Below are 23079 nucleotides of genomic sequence, written 5' to 3' on the forward strand. Positions count from 1 at the left end.
AGCCTTTAGCCTTGTTAGTGATTCCTTGCGTAGTCTCTCGGTCTCACCAGATCTACTTTAGCGATTCTCTCAAAGCTGCCATTCCCGCCAGGGAAATTGGAGCCAAACCAACCTTGATAGGGAGAAGTCACGGCCACCATAAGTTCTCACTACCATTTTAAAGTCATTTTAAAATGGTGCAAGGGTCCTGTGGTGCAAAGCTGCGCCCCCCCCCCTTGCCATTTTTGTTTTGCAGCAATGTCCTGGCAGACTTTAGGCCCTCTTGAAACCTGTTTGCATGAATCCCCTTGTCCAGCTGAAGTTGTTACAAAGAGCAGATGTTCAGCTGTTCAGCCATTCCCCTCAACTTCTATTGGCAAAGGGAATACCCTGGAATCTACCAAATAAAAGTCCCTCACACACATGTATTGTAAAGAGGAAGCAGGCCGTCGTAAATTTGCATGCAAATTGCAGTACTGAACAGTAATTTTTAAAGAGCTTTTAATTTTTTTTAAGGGGAATTGTCTTGCATTCAGCATCGTCTTTCTTTTGGGTAAACATGGTATTAACTCTTTCAGGGGGATAGTCCACCTTAGGTCTAAACTAAGACATTGCACTTTCCCCTAACCCGACTCACATTCCTTGCAGCCAGAGGGCCCCGGGGGGGGGGGGGGGGGGGGGTTTGTAGCCCTTCCAGGGGGCTGCAGTTCAGCTTGTAGTCTACGTGCAGCCCCCCTCCTCGGCAACTGGGCAAATAATGCCTCCAGGGCAGTTTCGGCTTGGGACAGTGACACAGGAGGGCATAAGCCCTCCTCCCCCTGTGCCATAGTCCCAACCCAAATCAGGACCCTGCAGCATGGGCAAGTAATTCCCTATAACTGTGGTGCTGTGGCTCGGTGGTGGAGCATCTGGTAGGCATTCAGAAGGTCCTAGGTTCAATCCCGGGCACCTCCCGTTAAAAGGACCATGCAGCAGGTGATGTGAAAGACCTCAGCTTGTGACTCTGGAGAGCTGTTGCTCATCAGAGTAGACAGTATTGACCAGGGCTATTTCTGGGCAGGAACGCACAGGAACGGAGTTCCAGCTGGCTCCCAAGTTGGCCACGCCCAGCAGGAACGCATTAGCATAATAGGCCACACCCAACAGCAGAAACTCATTAGGATTGGCTACATTAGGGGTGTGTGGCCTAACATGCAAAGGAGTTCCTGTTACAAAAAAGCCCTGGGTTTTGACAACAAACAAGGTCAACAGAATAAGAAGCAAAAGGTGGGTGTGGCTGGATGACCACACTTCTGGTAACATGGGGGTGCGTCCTAATGTGCTAATGAGTGGTGCTGTCAGAGGTGTGGCCTAGTATGCTAATGAGTTCCTGCTGTTGGGTGTGGCCTATTATGCTAATGAGTTCCTGCTGGGCGTTTTCTACAAAAAGAGCCCTGGTTGACCATGATGGACCAAGGGTCTGATTCAGTATAAGGTAGCTTCACAGCTAGCACTTGGCTGCAGGAAATGCAAGTTGAGTTGGCAGAGCCCAAACAGGCATAAATAGGATGCAAAGGGCAGTCTCTCAGTAAGTTTAACTGCCCGCCTGATCAGAGAGCCATTTTCCCCCTCAGCCTGGCTGTTCAGTACATGTCTGGCGGGGCTGCTGTGCCAGCAATTGTTCTTTGCGCCCCGCTGAGGGATAAACACAGCCTTTCTCTTGACGCAGGCGTTGGAGGTGACTTCATGCCACAACTCAGTAAATTGCTGTGGATCTTGGCTACTTGTGAAGCTGGGTTTAGCTCCTTCTGCAGCAGAACGCAATCGGATATGGGTGCGGGGAGACGAGAGGGTGACGCTGAAGGGGCTGCGTTTTTCTCTGTGAATGCATACTTCTGATTAATGTGAGACGCTGCCTTATACCGAACCAAAACATTGGGCTTCTAGCCCTGAGTTCTACATTCTGACTAGCAGAGACACCACACAGGTATCAGGCCAAACACCTGCTGTTTTTTAAACTTGGAGGTGCAGGGACTGGCCCTGCAGCCTTCTGTATACCAAGCAGGTGGTGAGCTGGACTTTGTCAGCAAATTCACAGAACTGAGCAAGCTTGCATGGCTTACTTGTTCACTTGCCCAAACCTTTGCGAATACATTGGCAATTTGAGAAGTAAAATTTAAAAGATCAACCTGGTTTTTTTAACATCTGCAGAAGATTCCAGCTTGCTCGCCAAATCATTCTTACTCAAGGGTGTCAAACATGCGGCCCGGGGGCCGGATTAGGCCCCCTGAGGGCTTCCATCAGGTCTGCAGTGGAACTGGCCATCTCCTGCTTCCAGTTCTGCTGCTGCTGCATCATAGCTTGCTTTGCCAGACTCTCTTAATTACTCAGCCATTTCATGTTTTAACCTGGGTCCTAGACTCAGAACTCTGAGCATGAGATTTCTGTGTTGAATGGCAATAAATCAAAAATAGGTTTGCAGCTTACAGAGCTCATGTTTTAAGCATGTTTTTATTTTAAGTAAAAAAAAAAACCTTTTGTGTTTGTGTCCTTTATAAAGTTTATATCTCCGCTACCTGGCATTACATTTTATGACACACCCGGCCCGGCCCAATAAAACCTCATTTATGTCAGATCCGGCCCTCATAACAAATTAGTTCGACACCCCTGTTCTTACTCCTCTAAGGCCACTAAAATTTCATACAGTTCCCCCGCCATCGTGGACACATCTAGCATCATTGTCTGTGTTCCTGCGGCTACTCTTTCAATTGCTCTGGAGCTCTGGAGTTTTCATATCTGTAGATGATGATTGAGTTTGAGGATTAGAAACCTGTCTGCTTCTTTAAGTGAGACTGAGATTCTCTCTGCATATGGGATTGGTTGTCCTCCATCCAAATACTAACCAGGGCTGACCCTACTTAACTTCCGAGATTTGATGAGATCAGGCCAGCCTGGGCTATTCAGGGCAGGGCGGAAGGACCAGTTTCTTTCCTGGTGTGGTGCAGGACCTTGTCAACCAACTCACAGCTTTGGTTTCAGTCCTCCTCAGCCTTTCCCTCCCATTCCCCAGGTCACGTTGTTTTGTTTTTGACTTTCGTTAACCCTTACTTTTCCATTAGCCAAATGAAGCTGCCTTATGGTCTATCGAAGTCAGGACTGGCTGCTCTGATGGACAGCTGCTCTCCAGAGTCTCAGAGGTTTTCAGCATCGCCTGTTCCCAGATCCCTTTTTAACTGGGGATGCCGAGGACTGAGCCTGGGACCTTCTGCATTGCAAAGTGGGTGCTCTGCCACTGAGCTACAGGCCCTCCCCTTGAATCTGGACACATGGAGCTGCCTTATACTGAGGCAGGTCCCTGGTCTACATCAGGCTCAGTATTGCCCACTCTGTGGTGCATTTATTGTATGCAGGGGTCATTTCGTAGAAAAAGAGGTGCAGGAGCTCATTAGCATAACTCATTAGCATAACTTATTTGCATATGCCACACCCCCTGACATCACCGGAAGTGTGTCTGAAGGCAACACCCACCGCTCAGGCTCCACTGGACTGTTTTGGATTGCTAGCTGTTGGGGGGCAGGAACATGCAGATCCGCCCTCACAGAGGAGGGAGGGCTTGTACCTGAAGGTGTGGGGGGGGGCTCTGCAACTTACCTGGCTGCTTCTTGTTCCTCATGGCCCAACTGAGGGCTGCTGGGAGCATGGGGCAGGGCTTGTTGCATGTGCCCACCCCCTGAGCTCCTTACTGCCGGAGCTCCGCTCCTGTGCGCTCCTGCAGGAAATGACCCCTGATTGTATGCATTACTATGGAGCAGTCTGTTTCCCCCTGCCTGATCTTTGTGTGTGTTGGCTTAGGGTCGTGGGGTGGAGTCCGTGTTCCGTCCTATTAGTTAAAATTGTAGAATGCAAGAACTCCCATATCCTGAGACGAGTTGCTCCTGTCCCTGTTGTTGTTGTTCAGTCGCACAGTCGAGTCCGACTCTTTGCGACCCCATGGACCAGATCACGCAAGGCCCTCCTGTCTTCTGCCGTCCTCTGAAGTTTGCTCAATTTCATGTTCGTTGCATCTATGACACTGTCTAACCATCTCATCCTTTGCCGTTCCCGTCTTCTTTGACCTTCAATCTTTCCCAGCATCAGGGTCTTCTCCAGTGAGTGCTCCCTTCTCATTGGGTGGCCAAGTGAGTAACATATTCCTGACTCGCAATCGAACGGGAACATCATTTGGTGTAGTGGTTAAGTGCGCGGACTCTAATCTGGGAGAACCGGGTTTGATTCCCCACTCCTCCACTTGCACCTGCTGGATGACCTTGGGCAAGCCATAGTTCTAGCACAGCTGTTCTTGAAAAATGAGAGCTGATCCTAGGTCTTCCAAGTCACATTTGCATAGGCTTTTGCTGGAATTCCCCTCTTCCTTCTGGATTCGCCAATGCAGTGCCTTCATTGGGGTGTGTTTTTTACTACATAAACGGATTCCCATTTTATATCATCGCATTGAACAGTAAAGAACGGAGCCCTTAAATAATCATTTGATCTGCGCTCTGCACATGCATTTTCTCTTCTTGGGACCCTGTTTTTCAGCGAGAGGCTTCCAGGCGCGCTCCCAAGACTCAGATTGCAAAAGAACCCATCCCCCACCTCCCTTCCTCTCTTCTCTGTGACTTTTATGTTCATCTGGGGCTGTATTCAAAGGCCCTTTTGGATAGACGGAGCCTTTTCCATTAAGGAAATAAGATAATTGCTTTTTGGCTCCCTTTCGAGCTCGGGCTTGGTGGCTGCCCTAGCAGATTGGGAGAAGGGCTTCACTGTCATCCGTTCTGGTATAATATTTGACGTGTTACTTTTAAAGCAGTCCAAATCGGCTGGGACAGATGTTTCCCAATTGGTACGTAGAGACATGGACAGTTTTCTCCAGTGGGGAGTCGACAAAGATAACCGGCTGTCTCCATAGCTGTGTTTCAGGCTGCACTGAGCACTCGTAGGGTATGTCTTCCTCCTCTTTTGGCAGCTGCTAAACTATTACAGCAGTTCAGGGCAGCTGGCTTTATAGCCGCTTCAATGAGGTTCACACCACTGTGATTCAGTAGAGCCAGACTGCTTTCAGTTGCAGATAGTTAGTTTAAATGCATCAGGAGTTGGGAATGAGCAACCCCCCCCCCCAAGCAAGAAAAATGGAAATGTTTATGTCTTTGCACATGCTTCACCCTGGGTCTTGCAGAGAGGTGCTCCCCCTCACAGATAAATGGTTTAGCATGGAAGTGTCTGTTGCACTGTTCTGGGCACGCTATTTTTGGAATCGCTGTTTAACGCTGTTGTCTGGCTTGCTGGGAATCAGACATCCACAGAAATGGCTTATTTCCCCCCCCCCCACACACACACACACAACTCTTTTTAAACCCTGACCCAACCGCTTATTTTGAATCTTTTGGTAAAATGGTCAATTGCTGGGAAAAAGAAAGAACCCTTCTCTTAAGTGATACACTTGGTGGCCTTAGAAAGTGGCATTAGGGACATAATTATAGTTAATCCCAAAACCTCTGTCTGTGAGAGGTTGGAAGGTTTCGTACAGCAGCTGGACCAGTCTTCTTGTGCAGAGAACCTGGTTCTCCCAGAGTAGAGTCCGCACACTTAACCACTACACCAAACTGGCTCTCACACCAAACTGACTCTTTACCTTTGTTCTACAAAATTTTCAAACTGCACAACAAATATCTGGTGTCATGGGTCAGCCAGGGCTCAGTGAGGACTCCTCAGGAGAAGAAGAGCCCCATGTAGCCAGCTCTGAGTCAGCAGAAGCCAGCAATCAGGAAGGTGAGCTGCAGGCATGTCAGGATTCACAGCCAACAGCTGGTGCAGAGCCACCCGACACCCTCCAGCCCTGATTCAGCAGGTGAACCTCAGTTGATCGCTTCTAGTCCTCCAGCATCACCCACACCCTTAGAGTGCCACAGACAGAGGCTACGAGCAGAACTACAGGAGAGATGACAAAGTGCACGCCTCCTGGCCCCATGCGAGCTGTTGGAGTAGTTGCAGGATTACTCCCGAGCAGCTGGCTGCAAGCATGACCCTTAAGAAAACCAGCCAAGGGAGGCTGTTAGGTGTGGAAGCAACAAGCTGATTTATAGATGACCCTGCAACCACTACTTCTGAATCTGCCTTGTATCCTGACAATTCTTGAACCTGACTTTGTGACTTCTCGGACCGCCTCTGACTACGATTCTTGGATTTGCTCTACCTCACTCGTGCTCAACTCTTGCACTGCTAGACTCTGCCTTTGGGCCGCCCATTAATGCCCCGCGCCATTGTCTGCCTGTGTACTGCGACTTCCATGCTCTTTTAATACTGCTTTTACCATCTCTTTGCTACCCCAAGCCAATTTCTTGATCACCCCTGTTCTGTCTGTTTCATTTTTACCCTTTTCTTCTTCCAAAGAGTTTGGGCGCACGCATATTGCAGCAATCCTGTGAGGTAGTGAGGCTCTTGGAAAGCTGTCTGTCCCAGTGTAGTATGAATGGGAATATAAAGATTTTTATATAGGTTTTTTTCTCCTTGATTGTTCATATTCATATTTCTCTGGTTTTATAGATTTATTCTTTAAGTAATATTTTATTAGGATGTTAGAAAGGCCTGTTATATAGAAGGCTTTCCTCTTGTAGGTCTGATATTGTTAGCAGACAACATAATAGGTACAAAGTTCATGATTCTGTAGTTCTTAGGGCAAACCTTTCAATGTCTGGGTCAGATAAGATTTTAGTCTCGTATGAAGAATCCTTGTCCATTAATTATTTAGGTTAGGTATGAGTTATTTGGTCTAATTGTTTTCCTGTCAATTGAAGCATATTTCCTGAATATGCTGAGAAGAAAGGAGTCAATTTTGGATGGACTATTTGGTCCAATTGTTTTTCTGTTAATTGAAATAAAACATAGATCTTCCTCCTCATTTGACTTCATTTTTGACATGGAATCTAATATGTACAACACCAGAGTCCGCTTCATTTCTGGGTGTGGATTTAAACCTGGGTCTCTAGTCTTCCAATCTGGTTTTAGCCTCCACACCTATGCTAGGTAATCTTTTAGGTTCCAAGAGAATTAGGGCTGTTTTGTTATTACAGAAACACAAATATTACTAGTATCCATATCAGTAGGTGTAAGATCCAGTTTCTCTCTAGTGTGTGGGGGGGAGCTGAGTGGGTGCTGTGTGATTCTGCTCTATGGGAAGAGGCCGTGGCTTGGTGGTAGAGCATCTGCTTGGCATGCAGAAGGCTCCAGGTTCAATCCCTTGCATCGCCAGTGGAAAGGACCAGGCAGTAGGTGATGAGAAAGACCTCAGCCTGAGACTCTGGAGAGCCGCTGCCAGTCTGAATAGACAAGACTGACCTTCCTGGACCGAGGGTCTGATTCAGTAGAAGGCAGATTTATCTGTCCATGTGCTTGGAGGGAATGCTTCAAATTGCTTCCTGCAAACAGGTCTGCAAACTGACGTGGGACTACGTTCCGGGGCTGAGCCTGGTTCCAATTAACCCTGCCTGTGTGCAAACATGCCTCCCTCATTTAGTGTTCTGCTTGTGTGACTTTCCATCAAGGCGCCCAGACATCAGTGGTCTGCGGTGGTGGGGAAGAGAGTGGGCAGTCTTGGAGCCATGACAGCCCTGTAATTACGAGGCACAGTAATTCTAGGTTTCCTCCCCCCTCTGAATCCCAGCGGGATTATTTTCACTATGCGGCTCTTCGAAGACTGTCTTGGCACAGCAGTCTTTGAGGGTCTTGTGATAACCGAGCCCAGCTTTAGTGATTAAGAAGAAAGTGGACTGGAAAGGAGGTGGCGGGATCCCAGTAATGATCGTACGGTCCAGGGCTCTTTTTGTAGAAAAAGTTCAGGAGGAAATCAGTAGCTTAATAGACCACATCCAACAGTAGAAACTCATAAGCATATTAGGCCGCACCCCCATGTTACCAGAAGTTTGGTCATCCAGCCACACCCACCTTTTGCTTCACATGTTACCAGAAGTGTGGTTATCCAGCCACACCCACCTTTTGCTTGTTATTCTGTTTACCTTGTTTGTTGTCAAAACCCAGGGCCGTTTTTTGTAGCAGGAACTTCTTTGCATGTTAGGCCACACACCCCTAATGTAGCCAATCCTAATGAGTTTCTGCTGTTGGGTGTGGCCTATTATGCTAATGAGTTCCTGCTGGGTGTGGCCAACTTGGGAGCCAGCCGGAACTCCGTTCCTGTGCGTTCCTGCCCAAAAATAGCCCTGAATTCGTACCTGTCAGGAAAGGTACCCTTCTGGAGTGGTGGGGGAGAACTGGAAAGTCAGAGAAGTCCTGAGAGAGAGAGAGAGATGGAAAGCGATCGCAGAGGGAAACAGCACCCTGCCACTTTACACTACCCGAGCAGTGGAATGTGCCGGGTGGAGTCCATTTCCTTGGAAGGAGAGAGTCCTCGAGTTTAACTGTGTGATCTGTTTGTTTGGGATGCAGCCAGGGCTCCGTGACGAAGCCTCTGCCCTGCGTGCAGAAGGTCGAAGGTTCAGTTCTCACCTGGCATCTTCAGAAAAGGAGACGATGTGAAAGATTCCTTCCTGTGAACTTGGAGAGCTGCTGCCAGTCGGAGTAGACAGGAGACAGGAGAGCCAGTTTTGGTGTAGTGGTTAAGTGCGCGGACTCTGATCTGGGAGAACCGGGTTTGATTCCCCACTCCTCCACTTGCACCTGCTGATGTGACCTTGGGTCAGTCACAAGCTCTGGCACAGCTATTCCTGAAAGAGCAGTTTGTGTCAGAGCTTTCTCAGCCCCACCCACCTCACAGGGTGTCTGTTGTGGGATTTTAATTGCTATTTATATATTTGTAAAATGTTTTAATGAAGGTAAACCGCCCTGAGCCTGCAAATGCAGGGAGAGCAGGGTATAAATAGAGTAATAATAAATACATTTAAAAAAAAATTGCATTACACACATGAAGCTGCTTTGTATGGAGCAAGAACATTGGTCCGTCAATATTAGTATTGTCTACTCTGATTGGCAGTGGCTTAGGCAGAGGTCTTTCACATCACCTACTGCCTTTTAAACCGGAGATGGCAGGGATTGAACCTGGGACCTTCTGCACACAAAACAGATATTCCTGCACTGAGCCATGGCCCCAGGTAGTGTTCTCCCGCCTAGATGTCCCGTTTCATCTATAGATGCACTTTGGACCCAAAATGGAAACTATTGATGGACTTGTCATTGAATCACGCAGTACACAAATTGTGAAGCTCTGCAGGCATTGTTGTCTTAACCTTACATCGAAAAATACTAGGAGACATAAATTGATATGTATGGTCCCATTCAGATGAAGATCCGTGAAACGACTTGGAATTCTGGAGAATTTCATCAACTTCAATTTTTTGGACCTCTTTTTTTCACTTGTATATGAGTATTGTACTTTGATTCTTGTACTTTTGTTACAATGCAATATTGAAATCACGGATTTGTAGTTTCTTCTTTAGCGCATGCATACAGCTTCTTCCCAGGTAGTGTCAGCTACCAGCACAGGAGCCTTTAAAAGTGGACTAGACACATGGGATAGAGATTAGGTCCATCATTAATGGCTAACTGGGACCTTGCTATTTGGAGGCAGTGTACCTGTGCATCAGATGCTGGGGATCGACGGACACACAAAGCAACAGTGGAGGCTTTTTCTTCTGGGCTTGTCGGCCTTCCAGGATATCTGGTTGGTCACCAGGGGAGACATGATGCTGAACTAGATGGATCACTGGTTTTGATCCATCCAGGCTTCTCTTGTGCTCTAAATCAGGGTCCCCAACCTTTCTGAGCCTGGGGTGCATTTGGAATTCTGAGACGGCATGGTGGTCCCAGGGCTATTTTTGGGCAGGAACGCACAGGAAATGCACAGGAACAGAGTTCCGGCTGGCTCCCAAGTTGGCCACACCCAGCAGGAACTCATTAGCATAATAGGCCACACCCAACAGCAGAAACTCATGAGGATTGGCTACATTAGGGGGTGTGTGGCCTAACATGCAAAGGAGTTCCTGCTACAAAAAAAGGCCCTGGGTTTTGACAACAAACAAGGTAAACAGAATAAGAAGCAAAAGGTGGGTGTGGCTGGATGACCACACTTCTGGTAACACGGGAATGCGGCCTAATATGCTAATCAGCGGTGCAGTCAGGGGTGTGTGGCCTAATATGCTAATGAGTTTCTGCTGATGGGTGTGGCCTATTATGCTAATGAGTTCCTGCTGGGCTTTTTCTACTAAAAAAGCCCTGGTGGTCACAGCAACAAAATGGCTGCCGCAAAATGGCTGCCACAGGAGGCAGAGCCAGCCACAAAATGATCGCCACAGCTCTTAACTTCAGTCGCCTGGTATAGATCCTTGTGGTGCGGTGGTAGCTGCTGCCGAAACAGTATTTTTTTTTTAGTCCACACAGCCAATCAGAAGCCTTGCTGGGCAAAAGCCAGAGACCCCTGCCCACTTCCTCGAAACACTTGGTGGGCACCAGGAAACATCTCGGTGGATGCCGTGGCACCTGTAGCCACTCTACTGAGGGACCCCCATTCCAGATAAATAAAAAGCTGGTAGCCAAAGTGTTTGTTTCGAACCCTTCCCCAAGCAAATGGACTGTAGCCTCTGGCCAAACACCCGTAATCATTACAGTACAAAATGAATAAGAAACGTCTTCTAGGTGTCTATTGGCCATTGAGAAAGAGTCTCATCTATCAAACAGAAGGCCAGAGAAAAGGCCAGGGGCTCAATAAATAGCCATGACAACATTATTTGTGTCCACTCAGGATTCTATGACTGTCAGCAAATCGTACTCAGCAAGTCTGTTCCGCCGGTGGAGCCACTAGAATGGTCAGCAACATTTTGTATTAAATGCACATTTATTGGAGAGGCATTAGCAGATTATCTGGGCTGAATAGAGCTGCTTGCCAATCGGATGGTATCCTCCCCCCCCCCTTCGAGCTGGCTGCCACATGTGAATTCCTTTGGTGCGCCCAACGGCTGGAAAGCTGCAGCGGGGGAGTTCTAGCAAGGTCATGCAATTAACAGCAGCCTCCAATCCCTCATTATTGGCTTAAAAATCTATCTGTAAATCCTTTTTGGAGCAAACAGCGAGGAGGGTGGGAGCGGTGACCCCTATTCGCAATGCTGTTGAAGTCTGGCTCCGGGTTCAAGCGGTTAAAATAATCAGAAATGAAGATGGTTTGGCCAGGGTTTTTTTTTTTTTAATGTGCTGCTCGAAGTGCTTTGGCGGTTGGCACGTGTGTGTGTGAACGATGGCCGTGTGCTTTTAAAGGGCGTCCAGTTTTCCTCTCTTGTTTGGTATTTTTGTGTGTGTCATGGCCAGGGGTCATTTCATAGAAAAAGAGAGGCAGGAGCTCATTAGCATAACTTATTTGCATATGTCACACCGCCTGACATCACCAGAAGTCTGTCAGAAGGCACCACTGGACTGTTTTGGATTGGTAGCTATTGGGGGGGGGGACGTGCAGATCTGTCCTCGCAGAGGAGGGAGAGCTTGTACCTGAATAAAACTTAGTCTTAAAGGTGCCACTAGACTGGGGGGCTGGGGGGAGCTCTGCAACTTACCTGGCTGCTTGTTGCTCTGACTGAGGGCTGCTGGGTGCAGGGGGTGGGGCTTGTTGCATGTGCCCACCCCCTGGGCTCTTTACTGCCGGAGCTCCGCTCCTGTGCGCTCCTGCAGGAAATGACCCCTGGTCATGGCAACCTCTGGCAGCTCCTACTGGGGCATGGAGGACGTTCGGAGAGGTGGCTTGATTAGCCCGCCTCTGCGTCCCACCTCTGGTATTCCTTGGAGGTCTCCCATCCAGATACTTGCCAGGGTCAGCCCTGCTTAGCTTCCGAGATCTGACGAGATTGGGTTTTGCCTGGGCGATCCAGGTCAGGCCATATCAAGTTTTTCAGTCAACTGATCACCAACCACATGGGAAGGTGGATTTACAATGGGATTTCGTCATTCCTTTTTTTCTCTCTTCTGTGCTCAGCCTAGTGTTTGTTTTTAGTCATCTACCCATCATTTGCCCTGTCCTGGATGGCCCAGGGTAGCCTGATCTCATCAGATCTTGGAAGCTAAGCAAGGTCAGCCCTGGTTGGTATTTGGATGGGAGACCACTAAGGAAGTCCAAGGTTACTACGCAGAGGTAAAAAGGTAAAGGTAAAGGTTCCCTTGCTCGAAAGCCAGTCGAGTCCGACTCTAGGGTTGCGGTGCTCATCTCCGTTTCCAAGCCGAAGAGCCAGCGCTGTCCGAAGACGTTTCCGTGGTCATGTGGCCGGCATGACTAATCACCAAGGCGCACGGAACGCTGTTACCTTCCCACTGAAGTGGTACCAATTTATCTACTTGCAATTTCTTGCTTTCGAACTGCTAGGTTGGCAGGAGTCTACGCAGAGGTAGGCAATGGCAAACCACCACTGTTGGGTCTTGGAAGTTAAGCAGGGTCGGCCACTTGAATGAGAGACTACCAAATGAAGTCCAGGGTTGCGACACAGAGGCAGGCGATGGCAAAGTACCATTGTTGGGTCTTGGAATTGAAGCTGGTTAGTACTTGGATGGGAGACCACCAAGGAAGTCCAGGGTTGCTACGCAGAGGGAGGCAAGGGCAAACCACCTTTGAATGTCTCTGGTCTTGAAAACCACCATAAGATAGCTGAAACTTGACCTCGCATTTCTCCACCACCTGTCATTTCTTCAGCGGTTGTGCACGTCTGAGAAGTTTACATTTTCAGCTCTCTCTCCCTTTTTAATTGCTGTTCGCAATCACAGCTCCCTACCCAATTCTTTCTCCTTTCCCCAGAACAGGAACAGCTGCCATTGAGCCGTTTCCTTCCCTGACCCCCCCTCCTCCACTTCATTGATGTGGTTTTTTAAATTATGCTTTCCTCCCCAGCCAGGACCCAACGAGCCTTAGAATAAAACACTAATAGAATTTAAATTTAAACAAACAAGTGTAAAGAAACAAGCCACCATCTCCAGCTGGGCTTGCATCCCCTGGACTGGTCCAACAGCTCACAGGCTGTGAGCCATGGGCTACGAGCCAAGGGCCCTTCGGGTCTTGTGCTCTCCCAGTCATTCAGTACCCACAGCAGGCGAGAGACAACCCCCCTGGCTCTTACAAGACAGCAGCCATCTTCTCACATTAGCCAGGGCTATTTTTGGGCAGGAACGCACAGGAACGGAGTTCCGGCTGGCTCCCGAGTTGGCCACGCCCAGCAGGAACTCATTAGCATAACAGGCCACACCCACCAGCAGAAACTCATTAGGATTGGCTACATTAGGGGGGTGTGGCCTAACATGCAAAGGAGTTCCTGCTACAAAAAAAGGCCCTGGGTTTTGACAACAAACAAGGTAAACAGAATAACAAGCAAAAGGTGGGTGTGGCTGGATAACCACACTTCTGGTAACATGGGGGTGCGGCCTAATGTGCTAATGAGCTGTGCTGTCAGGGGTGTGGCCCAATATATGCTAATGAGTTCCTGCTGTTGGGTGTGGCCTATTATACTAATGAGTTCCTGCTGGGCTTTTTCTACAAAAAGAGCCCTGCACGTTACCTTCTGGCTCCTACAATTCTCCCACCTGCTCTTAACGTAACTGGACTCTTCACACTCACATGTGTGTACACATCCCGTCCATGAATATGTATGTGCATGAGCACTGCTGTGCACAGTAATTCTTCAAGCCAGTTTGGTGTAGTGGTTAGGAGCGTGAACTCTAATCTGGGAGAACTGGGTTTGATTCCCCACTCCTCCACATGCAGCTGCTGGTGTGACCTTGGGTCAGTCACAAGTTCTTTCAGAGCTGTTCTCTCAAGGGCAGTCCTCGAAAGAGCTCTCTCCGCCCCACCTACCACACAGGGTGTCTGTGGTGGGGAGGGGAAGGGAAAGGAGATTGTATGCTGTTCTGAGACTCCTTCGGATAGTGAAGGAGTATAAATCCAATCTCTTCTTCTTTTTAATTAAAAAAACAACACCCACCCTAAAATTGATAAGGCTTCCCCCAACCTTGTCAGTTTCACGAGAGACCAGGCTGAGGGATCATCCCTGAAGAAAACGGATGGGGGAGGGTAGGCAGGAAGGGAATACACAAAGGAGAGTAATCTGGTGCTCAACTGTCATCCATAAAGTCATGAGGAGATTGTATCTGGAACAGACAAGCAAGAGAATCTTTGGTGTAGGAGAGCCAGTTTGGTGTAGTGGTTAAGTGCGCGGACTCTAATCTGGGAAAACCGGGTTTGATTCCCCACCCCTCCACTTGCACCTGGCTGGATGACCTTGGGCAAGCCGTAGTTCTGATAAGAGCTGTCCTTGAAAAAGAGCAGTTTCTGTCAAGAGCTCTCTCAGCCCCACCTACCTCACAGGGTGTCTGTGTGGGGAGGGGAAGGGAAAGGGTTCTGTAAGCCGCTCTGAGACACCTTTGGGTAGTGAAGGGCGGGGTATAAATCCAGTCTCTTCTCTTCTTCTTTTAAACTTGGAAAAGACTGTCACTAGTTCCTAGGTAACACCTCTTCACAATCATGTGTGTATGATGGTATCCCACAGTAAAATGGCTGCTGCTTTCCCCATGTGGAGGATGTAAGGAGCAATACCAAGCTAGGAACAGACAAGGGGAGGGTTTGTATGCAGTCAGGAGACCCACCGGGTATGTAGAAAAATGCCTGTAAATGAACCATATGCCGTGATATGAACTGAATACGCTCCAGGAAGTGCAGAACGCTGATAGCACTTGAGAGTCATTGGAGGAGGAGGGGGGGTAGTTTGCTGAAGCCATTAAAAACTTTTAGAATCCCAGAGGACGTGAGATCTTTGGGGGGTGGGGGTGGAGTTTTCTACATTGCTCCCATCTCCTATGATTCCTTGTCCGGGCACATAATAAAAATGCCTGGCATTTGCGTAGCACAGTCATTGCTTACACATCTTATCTGGTAATGCTTTTAACAGCCATATCAGTTAGGCCAGTGTGATCCCCGTATTGTTATCTCGTGCAGACTCCACACGTGTACATTGAATATAGTGGGAGTAATCTGTCCCATCTTCCTGTGTCCTGTTTTCATATTCCACTTCTTACTTACCTTTTTGTTACATCTTTAAAGATATTGACCTCAACGTTACATGGAAACGCGTATCTGAATAGCGACGCTGTTACAATAGGTATTCCAATCAATGGAATCACGTTTCCCCAAACTTGACGAAGAAACAAAACAGAGTGAGTTTGCCCATTTCACCAGCCTCTGGGGCCTTAGTTAGCCATTCTTTGATCACTGGGAAAAGGCTCTGGCTTTAGAAGCAATTGACAAGAACTCGTCTAGAGTTTTAAACTCCTTTTCTTTCTCTCTCTCTCTGTTCTCCTGCATCAACAATCAACAGGTTGGTGGAACAAAAACAGGTGTTGTGCGCTATGTGGGGGAAACGGATTTTGCCAAAGGAGAGTGGTGTGGAGTGGAGCTGGATGAACCGTTGGGGAAGAATGACGGCGCTGTGGCTGGAACAAGGTACTGAATGATAAGAGCATGCAGAGCTGCATGTGGAGCGACCTTATACTGAGTCAGGCCATTGGTCGGTCAAAGTCAGGGCTGTCTACTCTGATTGGCAGTGGCTTCCCAAAATCTGAGGCAGAAGACTTTCACATCACCAGCTACATGATCCTTTTAACTGGAGATGCTGGGGATTGAACTTGGGAGCATCGACATGCCAAGCAGATGACTCTGTCACCAAGTCATGATCCCTTCCAATGTTCCCTCTAAGCTGTGGAATTTTGTGAGCAAAAATTCTGCTTTGTGAGCTACTGGCATTAAAGTTGTGAGTGAGCGATTTGGCTGCTGCATAAATTAGTTTGCTCTAGAGCCATCCTTCCTGAGCTAAGACAAAAATCTGTGAGCTGGAGGCTAAAAAACGGTGAGCTAGCTCACACTAATTCAGCTTAGAGGGAACACTGATCCCCTTCCCATCTTTCATAGTGTTTCTGAGCAAGAACAGCTTAGGAAGAAAAGGAGAGAAGATAGTGGTTAAAATAGCAGGGGGTGGAGAAAGTGAAGAGAGAGAGAGAGGGAGGGAGGGAGAGAGGCCTATTACTCACGGGTGTTTCCCCTTGCTTTCAACGTGCATGTCCAGTGGGTTTTCTTTGTTATTCTGCATTGATTTCCCTCCTTTCAGCGCTCAGTTTGCTTGCTGGTCGCTGTTTCCCTGGATTTTCTGAGCCTGCTTTTGTGCCAATTTTTCCCTTGTTTCGCTTCCAAGCTGAAGGTAATTCAAAAGCGTACAGATTCCCTTGGATTCCCCCCACCCTTTTGCCACCCCTCAAAGGTCACTCCCCCACCTACATTGAGGTCGTTCCACCCACTCTGCATATTCCACCCCCCTTCATTGGTGTACAAGCTCCATTTTCCCCTCATTTTTTATTTTTTAATTTTTTTTTTACAAGCAGCATGAGTCCAGCAATATTAGACTATCACTAGTCTTGGATCACTGAATAAAAACACTTTAAACAACAGGGGGAACTTTAAAAGGAGCTGTGTGAGGTCTACGTTTAGCTTAGAGGCAAAGGGCAGTGTCCCCAGTTAAAAGAACAAACATAAGGATTTCATTGCTGCATGCAAACAAAATAAAGGGGGGGATCATCAGCATAGAATGAAATTGACATGAGATGTAAAGAGAGAGAGAGTCTGGGATGGGAAGCCTAAAGCTCTGAAAACATTTTTCCCTTTAATGCTTTAGTGAAAAAGGTTTTGGGGTGAACCATTTTGGCAGTCTCCAGAAGCTTAACTTTAAAATGGCGACTGAGCAACATGGACCTTTTGCAAACTGCCGAACTTAAGAATTGCTTGGGATCAATCCATTTGGAGGACAGAGTGCAATCCACACAGGACAAGTTCTAAAAAACCGCCAAGATCACGACCAGTGCACAGGATCAAATTAGAGAATCACAAAGAGAAAACCACACAAATTTGCAAAGAAGGGCAGGAAATTAGCATTACTATGCAGCTGCACTAGGGCATTGGTGAAAATATACTCCAAATTTATTTATTTTTAATTTAGTGGCACAAGACTATAAAACCTCTCCAGAGCTTCTGCCAGAGGACTCCTCCCCCATACAAATTGCAGCCCTGTGCAAAGCATGGTAGAGTTGCAGTCGACTTTGCACAGGCGCACGCACCCACACACATGTTGCCAACGATCACAAGTTGCAATGCCAGTGTCAGTGGGTTCTACTGGGCATTCTGTACACTCAACATGTTCCCCCATATTACAAGAACGTGTGACTGTTTCCCATTTTTCAAAGTGGCCAATAACACAGCAGAGAATGCCCTAGTGCTTGGCAATAGGGAAAATGGGGCTTCACAGCTGCTTGTCAATTTCAGAAAAAGTCTTGTCAGTTTCAACAGTGGGTTTTCCCCCTTTGCCTGTATTCCTTTCTTTTCGCTTTCATTCAGGGAACTAAAATGCATGTGCAAAACCTGAACCACAAGGATTTAAATGGAAGGAGCTTGCTGGACACTACTGCACAGCTGTGATATAGCAATTGTGTAAATTAAAAAAATGGATGCCACCCCCCACACATGTCACAAGTGACATTCTACCCTGATTTAGAAAAGTGCAGTTTTTTCAAATTGTAGCTGCAGAATAAATATACCAGAGGGAAAAGAATGATGCATAAGGTGGACACAGAACCCCAAGTTACTGCTCTGGAAATCTGCAGTAAGATGTGTGTGCATTATGGGCCAATAAAACGTTTTCCTCCCAAAGTGCTGGAACTACTGCTGCCCCAGTGATAGCAAGCTGCCGGGAATCACCTGAGGTATAAGACAACTGGGGATGGGATAAGAACATAAGAGACGCCAATGTTGGATCAGGCCAAAGGCCCATCCAGTCCAACACTCGGTATCACACAGTGGCCAGAAATACCAGTGGCATCAGGAGGTCCACCAGTGGGGCCAGGACATCAGAAGCCCTCCCACTGTTGACCCCCCCAAGCACCAAGAAGACAGAGCATCACTTTCCCCAGAGCCCCTATCTATACCTTGTGGCTAATAGCCACTGATGGACCTCTGCTCCATATGCTTATCTAGTTCCCTCTTGAAGCCGTCCATGCTTTTAGCCGCCACCACTTCCTGTGGCAGTGAATTCCATGTGTTAATCACTCTTTGGGTGAAGAAGTACTTCCTTTAATCCGTTCTAACCCGACCGCTCAGCAATTTCATGGAGTGCCCATGAGTTCTTATATTGTGAGAAAGGGAGAAAAGTACCTCTTTCTCTACCTGCTCTTTCCCATGCATAATCTTATAAACCTCGATCATGGCACCCCTCAGTCATCGTTTCTCCAAGCTAAAGAACCCTAAGCGCCTTAACCTTTCCTCATAGGGAAAGTGTTCCAACCCTTTTATCATTCGAGTTGCCCTTTTCTGCAGTTTTTTGGAATGAGTGGCCACCCAAACACAAGCCCTTTGGGAAGGAGAATGGATGCCGGGTTGCTTATGAATTTCTTAACTGCTTCCTGGTCTATTCCAGAAAACGTACAGAGGTGGATAACTGAGTTGAGGGGAGGGGAGAGTGGGAAGATTTTGGAGTTGCATTTATTCTTTGTTTGCACTCAGAGTAAGAACAGGTCAGGTGCCGCTCTAATGTCCTTTTTCATAGGGTTCGTTTTTCTTTTGCAAAAGGCAGCCACTGATTATCTGGACTTTTCCCCCGGTGAGGGTTAAAACAGCTAAGGAACAAGAGGATTTTCAGGAGGAAAATGACTCCGTTGCCCTTGGTGGGGGTAGATTCAGAAGCCAAAGTAATGCGGAGGGGACCCTTTCTAATCGTGGGGCAGGGCAGCCGCTCCCCCAAGGGAGAATGCCAGGGCTTGTCTTTGTACAGCAACGTGGAAGACTCACTGGCAACATTGCATCCACTAACCACCCAAAAAAGTCGAGGGGAGGTTTTAATAAACTTGCTGAGTACTTCCCCCAGATGTGAGCAGCTGTTCCAAAATACCTCCTTGGATTTACACAGAGCAGCTGGCAGCTGTCCCAGCCGTCTGTCAAAGGAAGGCATAGCCAAGGCGGAGGGAAAGGAACCCTCTCTGAGTTTTCCCACCAGAGGAGAAAATGAATCATTTCGAAGCAGCTGTTCTGCCCCGTCTTTGCAAAAAACAATTCAGAACGGGTCTCAGACCCACACGCCCCCTTCTGATGGTCGCTGCAGATCCAGCTGCTCCAGAGTTACAAAGTCAGGTCGCCCCACAGGCTCCGACGGGACGCTGTTAACTTTTCCGGATCAACCCGGAAATCTGCCCTGAGCTACTTCTGGTTCTAGTTTTTCTGGAAACTGCTGGCCTGTCTCTGGGCAGATGGGGAAGGCATCTAATCGTGAGGCGTCTCGCCTGGTGCCTGTAGTGCGGCATCACATTTCTGACTGCAGTCCCCCAGATGCTTCTGTAAGCCCATAACCAGGGTGAGGCCAGAGCCTTCCCCTCGGCAGCTGGCATTCAGAGAGAGACTGCCTCTGAATGTGGAGGCTCCATTTCGCCTTCCAGGCCTGAGAAGAGAACCATTGTCCCGGAGCTTTGGTTTTATTAGAATAGCTGGAATACGATCTCTGCTTGTCTCTCTTCCTTCTCCAGGTATTTTCAGTGCCCGCCCAAGTTCGGCCTCTTTGCTCCTATACACAAAGTGATTCGGATTGGCTTCCCATCCACCAGCCCTGCCAAAGCCAAGAAGAGCAAGAGGCTGGCAATGGGGGTCTCAGCCTTGACCCATAGCCCCAGCAGTTCCTCCATCAGCTCCGTCAGTTCCGTGGCCTCCTCTGTCGGGGGACGGCCCAGCCGAAGCGGCTTAGTAAGAACCAGCTTTCTTTGGGGTTTTCTGTGCATTGCATTGTGTATGTGTGTGAGTGTGTACAGTTGTTTGAGTATCTGAATATGTATTCACTCCAATTTTGTACTCTGGAAAGAATGGGGTTGAAAAGACCAGTGTCTCAGTTGCGTGCTTTGAATGTATGTTTGCTCCATTGTGTAAATGACTTGGTGTGCACACACATACACGATTGGGTCCTGTGCAAAAGTTCCACTGGTGCTAGAGCTCTTGTGCAAGCAGAAATGCAAGCAAAAGACCACAGTAGCCTCTTGCACGAAGTCAGACTTACTGTATCCCCACTTGCATTTCTGCTTGCGCAGGGTCTTGGACAACCAAGTTGGGAGGAGTAGCAAACACCCAAGAAGATAGAGTTAAAATTCAACAAGACCCGAATACTCTGGAGAAGTGGGCGGTTGCAAACAGGATGCAATTCAACAAAGATAAATGCACAGTATTACGTCTGGGCCACAAAAATGTCAAGCACAAATACTGAATGTGGGATACGTTTCCGGGGATTAGTGTATGCGAAAGAGATCTTGGGAAAAGGGTGGATTGTAAAGTAAATATGAGCAGTCAGTGTGATGCTGTGGCAAAAACGGCCAATTCAGTCTTGGGTTGTATTAAAAGGGCCATAGCATCGAAATCGCAGGAGGGCTATGATTGCTCTCTTTAAACATTTGAAAGGCTGTCATTTGGAGGAGGGCAAGGAGCTGTTCCAGTTGGCAGCAGAGGAGAGGACCCAAAGCAACAGGTTTAAATTATATACAGAAAGGTATCGGCTGGATATCAGGAAATACTTTTTCATGGTCAGAGTGGTCCAAAAGTGGAATCAGCTGCCTAGGGAGGTGGTTGGCTCCCCTTCACTGACAGATTTCAAGAAGTGGCTGGACGAATATTTGTCAGAGATGCTTTGGGCTGGTCCTGCACTGGGCAGGGGGCTGGACTAGATGGTCTGTCTGGCCCCTTCCAACTCTAGGATTCTATGATTCTATAACCAGTCTCTGGGGAGTATAATACATATAGAGGAAAGTGCTCCACCAACTCCTTTTACCACTGGTAGAGAGAAAACCACTTTTGATTCCGTTTTCCTAGCTGTGGGGACTGTACCTCCAGGCACAGAGTCTGGGAAATTCCCTCACTCCAACCTCCGTGTTGCACCTTCTTACTTCGCCCACCCCAGATGCCTTGGGACCGCTTCCTTTAAGGCCCTCCCTAGTATCTGGACCCGCATACAGTGAACACTGTCCATTTTGTGGGGAAAAACATAGCGCACGGGAGCAGCAAATGTCTTGAAAAGAATCACAGGTTTGAGCTGTACCAGGGACAAGAGAAATCAGGGCAGGAATAAGACCTGCAGCAGTTGCATGGCCTTAAAACCTGGTAACAGCGCAGAGCGGTGCCCAGGTGAAAAGTACCATCAAACAAAGGGTGCGTGATATAGAGCGACAGCGAGATTTAATAAAATCTCCTTATTTCCTGGCCCTCGGAGAGTCCAAATATGTTATGAATATGGCCAAATGTTTTACGTGTGTGGATGTGCCATCTCATAGAAAAGCTTTTACTTTGGCTCATTGTTGTGCAGTTATCCCCTCAAGGGTTCTAGATGCGAAATATAGGAAGATCTCATATGAAGATAGATGTTCTATTGAAGAAGAGGAATCGATGGTTCATATGTTCTTTAGGTGCCTGTTCCATCAAGTTCATAGGGATAAGTTTATATCCCCATTTTTAGACAGACCATCAGTAGATGCAGACGAGACCTGCCTGGAGAGACTTTTAGTTAATGAAAAGCCAATTATCTCCAGACAAATAGCCACATTCTGCTTCTACTTGATAAAATTTCACAATAAGAAGTATGGTTATGTATAGTTTTTATTTGTAGAACTGGTAATCATTTTACATATATTAGATATTTTAGATACATTTTAAGGATTTTTTTTCTGGATTATTATAGTTCATAAATATGTTAAGGTTTTTATGACTAAACCTATTTTCTGTGTTGGAATGAATCTCTTTGGCTGCATAATATTGTCTTCTTATGAAAAATGGTCTTTGATCGCAAATCAACATTCATTCATTCAAACCTGGTAGCAGTTGGGAGGGAGGGCTAAGGGAATGAGCTGTGTAGAAAAGGTAGGTTTATGTGTTGTTAGCTGGGCAATTAGACACTCGGGGTTGAGAGACTCCGACACTTGCCAGCTATTGGGATCGTTGGTTAACATGGCAGAGTTTTGCTCAGTCGCAGAAGCGTGATGCTGAGTGCAGTTAAGTAAATCTCCAAAGTATATTGCAAAAAAGGTAAACGTACATTTAATCAAGTAGACCCAGTTCACATTCAGGGCTGCGGTCGAAAGGAGAGAGAGAGAAGCCTAGTCTAAAGAGTCCTTTCCCTTTCACAAAGGGCCAGCTTGTCTGGCATCAAGTGTATGGGGAGTATGAGGGCACTGTATCAACGGGAGAGACCTGCAGAGACACGTTTCTCCATGGAAGGCCATGTGAGAAAGTGAGAGGACAAAGTGAGGGAGGGAGGAGGGGGTCAGAGGGCAGCTCCCAGGTTAAGACAAAGGGACGTATCCCCTTCAAGGAGACAACACCTATACACCCTTAGAGTGATGTAGCGCCCCCCAAAGTCCAGGCATCCTGGGTCGCTCACTCCAACACCAGTAACAGAAAGTAGAACACAACTTTATAGACAGGCTCAACCGGGGGTCATTTTGTAGAAAAAGAGGAGCAGGAGCTCATTAGCATAGCTTATTTGCATATGCCCCACCCCCTGACATCACCGGAAGTGTGTCAGAAGGCAACACCCACCGCTCAGGCTCCACTGGACTGTTCTGGATTGCTAGCTATTGGGGGGGGGAACGTCCACATCTGTCCTCGCAGAGGAGGGAAAGCTTGTACCTGAATAAAACTTGGTCTTAAAGGTGCCACTGGACTGTTTTGGAGCAGGGGGCCGGGGGGGGGGGCTCTGCAGCTTACCTGGCTGCTTCTTGCTCTGACTGAGGGCTGCTGGGAGCAGGGGGTGGGGCTTGTTGTATGTGCCCGCCCCCTGGGCTCTTTACTGCCGGAGCTCCGCTCCTGTGCGCTCCTGCAGGAAATGACCCCTGGGCTCAACTTAACTAATGATACACTCTAGGCTTTCTCTCTTGTCTCCTCTGGAAGGGCTTTTTGTCTAGGGTTCCCTTTGACCCCTTAAACCAGGAACCATTCTCACAGAGTCTGAAGAAAAGGGAGAGGGGGTGTGTGGCATCCCCGTGTAGGATGTTTGGGCG

At 47.8% G+C, this 23079-nt stretch overlaps 1 protein-coding gene across 1 annotated transcript in view; it reads left to right on the plus strand.

The window, feature by feature from the left end:
• CLIP2 (CAP-Gly domain containing linker protein 2) overlaps positions 1–23079 on the plus strand; it is a 98505-nt gene that overhangs the window by 25530 nt on the left and 49896 nt on the right. The window contains exons 3-4 of the mRNA XM_015428371.1: positions 15339–15463; positions 19576–19789. Of these exons, the coding sequence (XP_015283857.1) occupies positions 15339–15463; positions 19576–19789 (339 nt within the window). The remainder of the gene's footprint in view (positions 1–15338; positions 15464–19575; positions 19790–23079) is intronic.

Source organism: Gekko japonicus, unplaced genomic scaffold (genome assembly GCF_001447785.1).
Source record: "Gekko japonicus isolate JY-2015 unplaced genomic scaffold, Gekko_japonicus_V1.1 scaffold677, whole genome shotgun sequence".
Lineage (NCBI taxonomy): Eukaryota > Metazoa > Chordata > Lepidosauria > Squamata > Gekkonidae > Gekko > Gekko japonicus.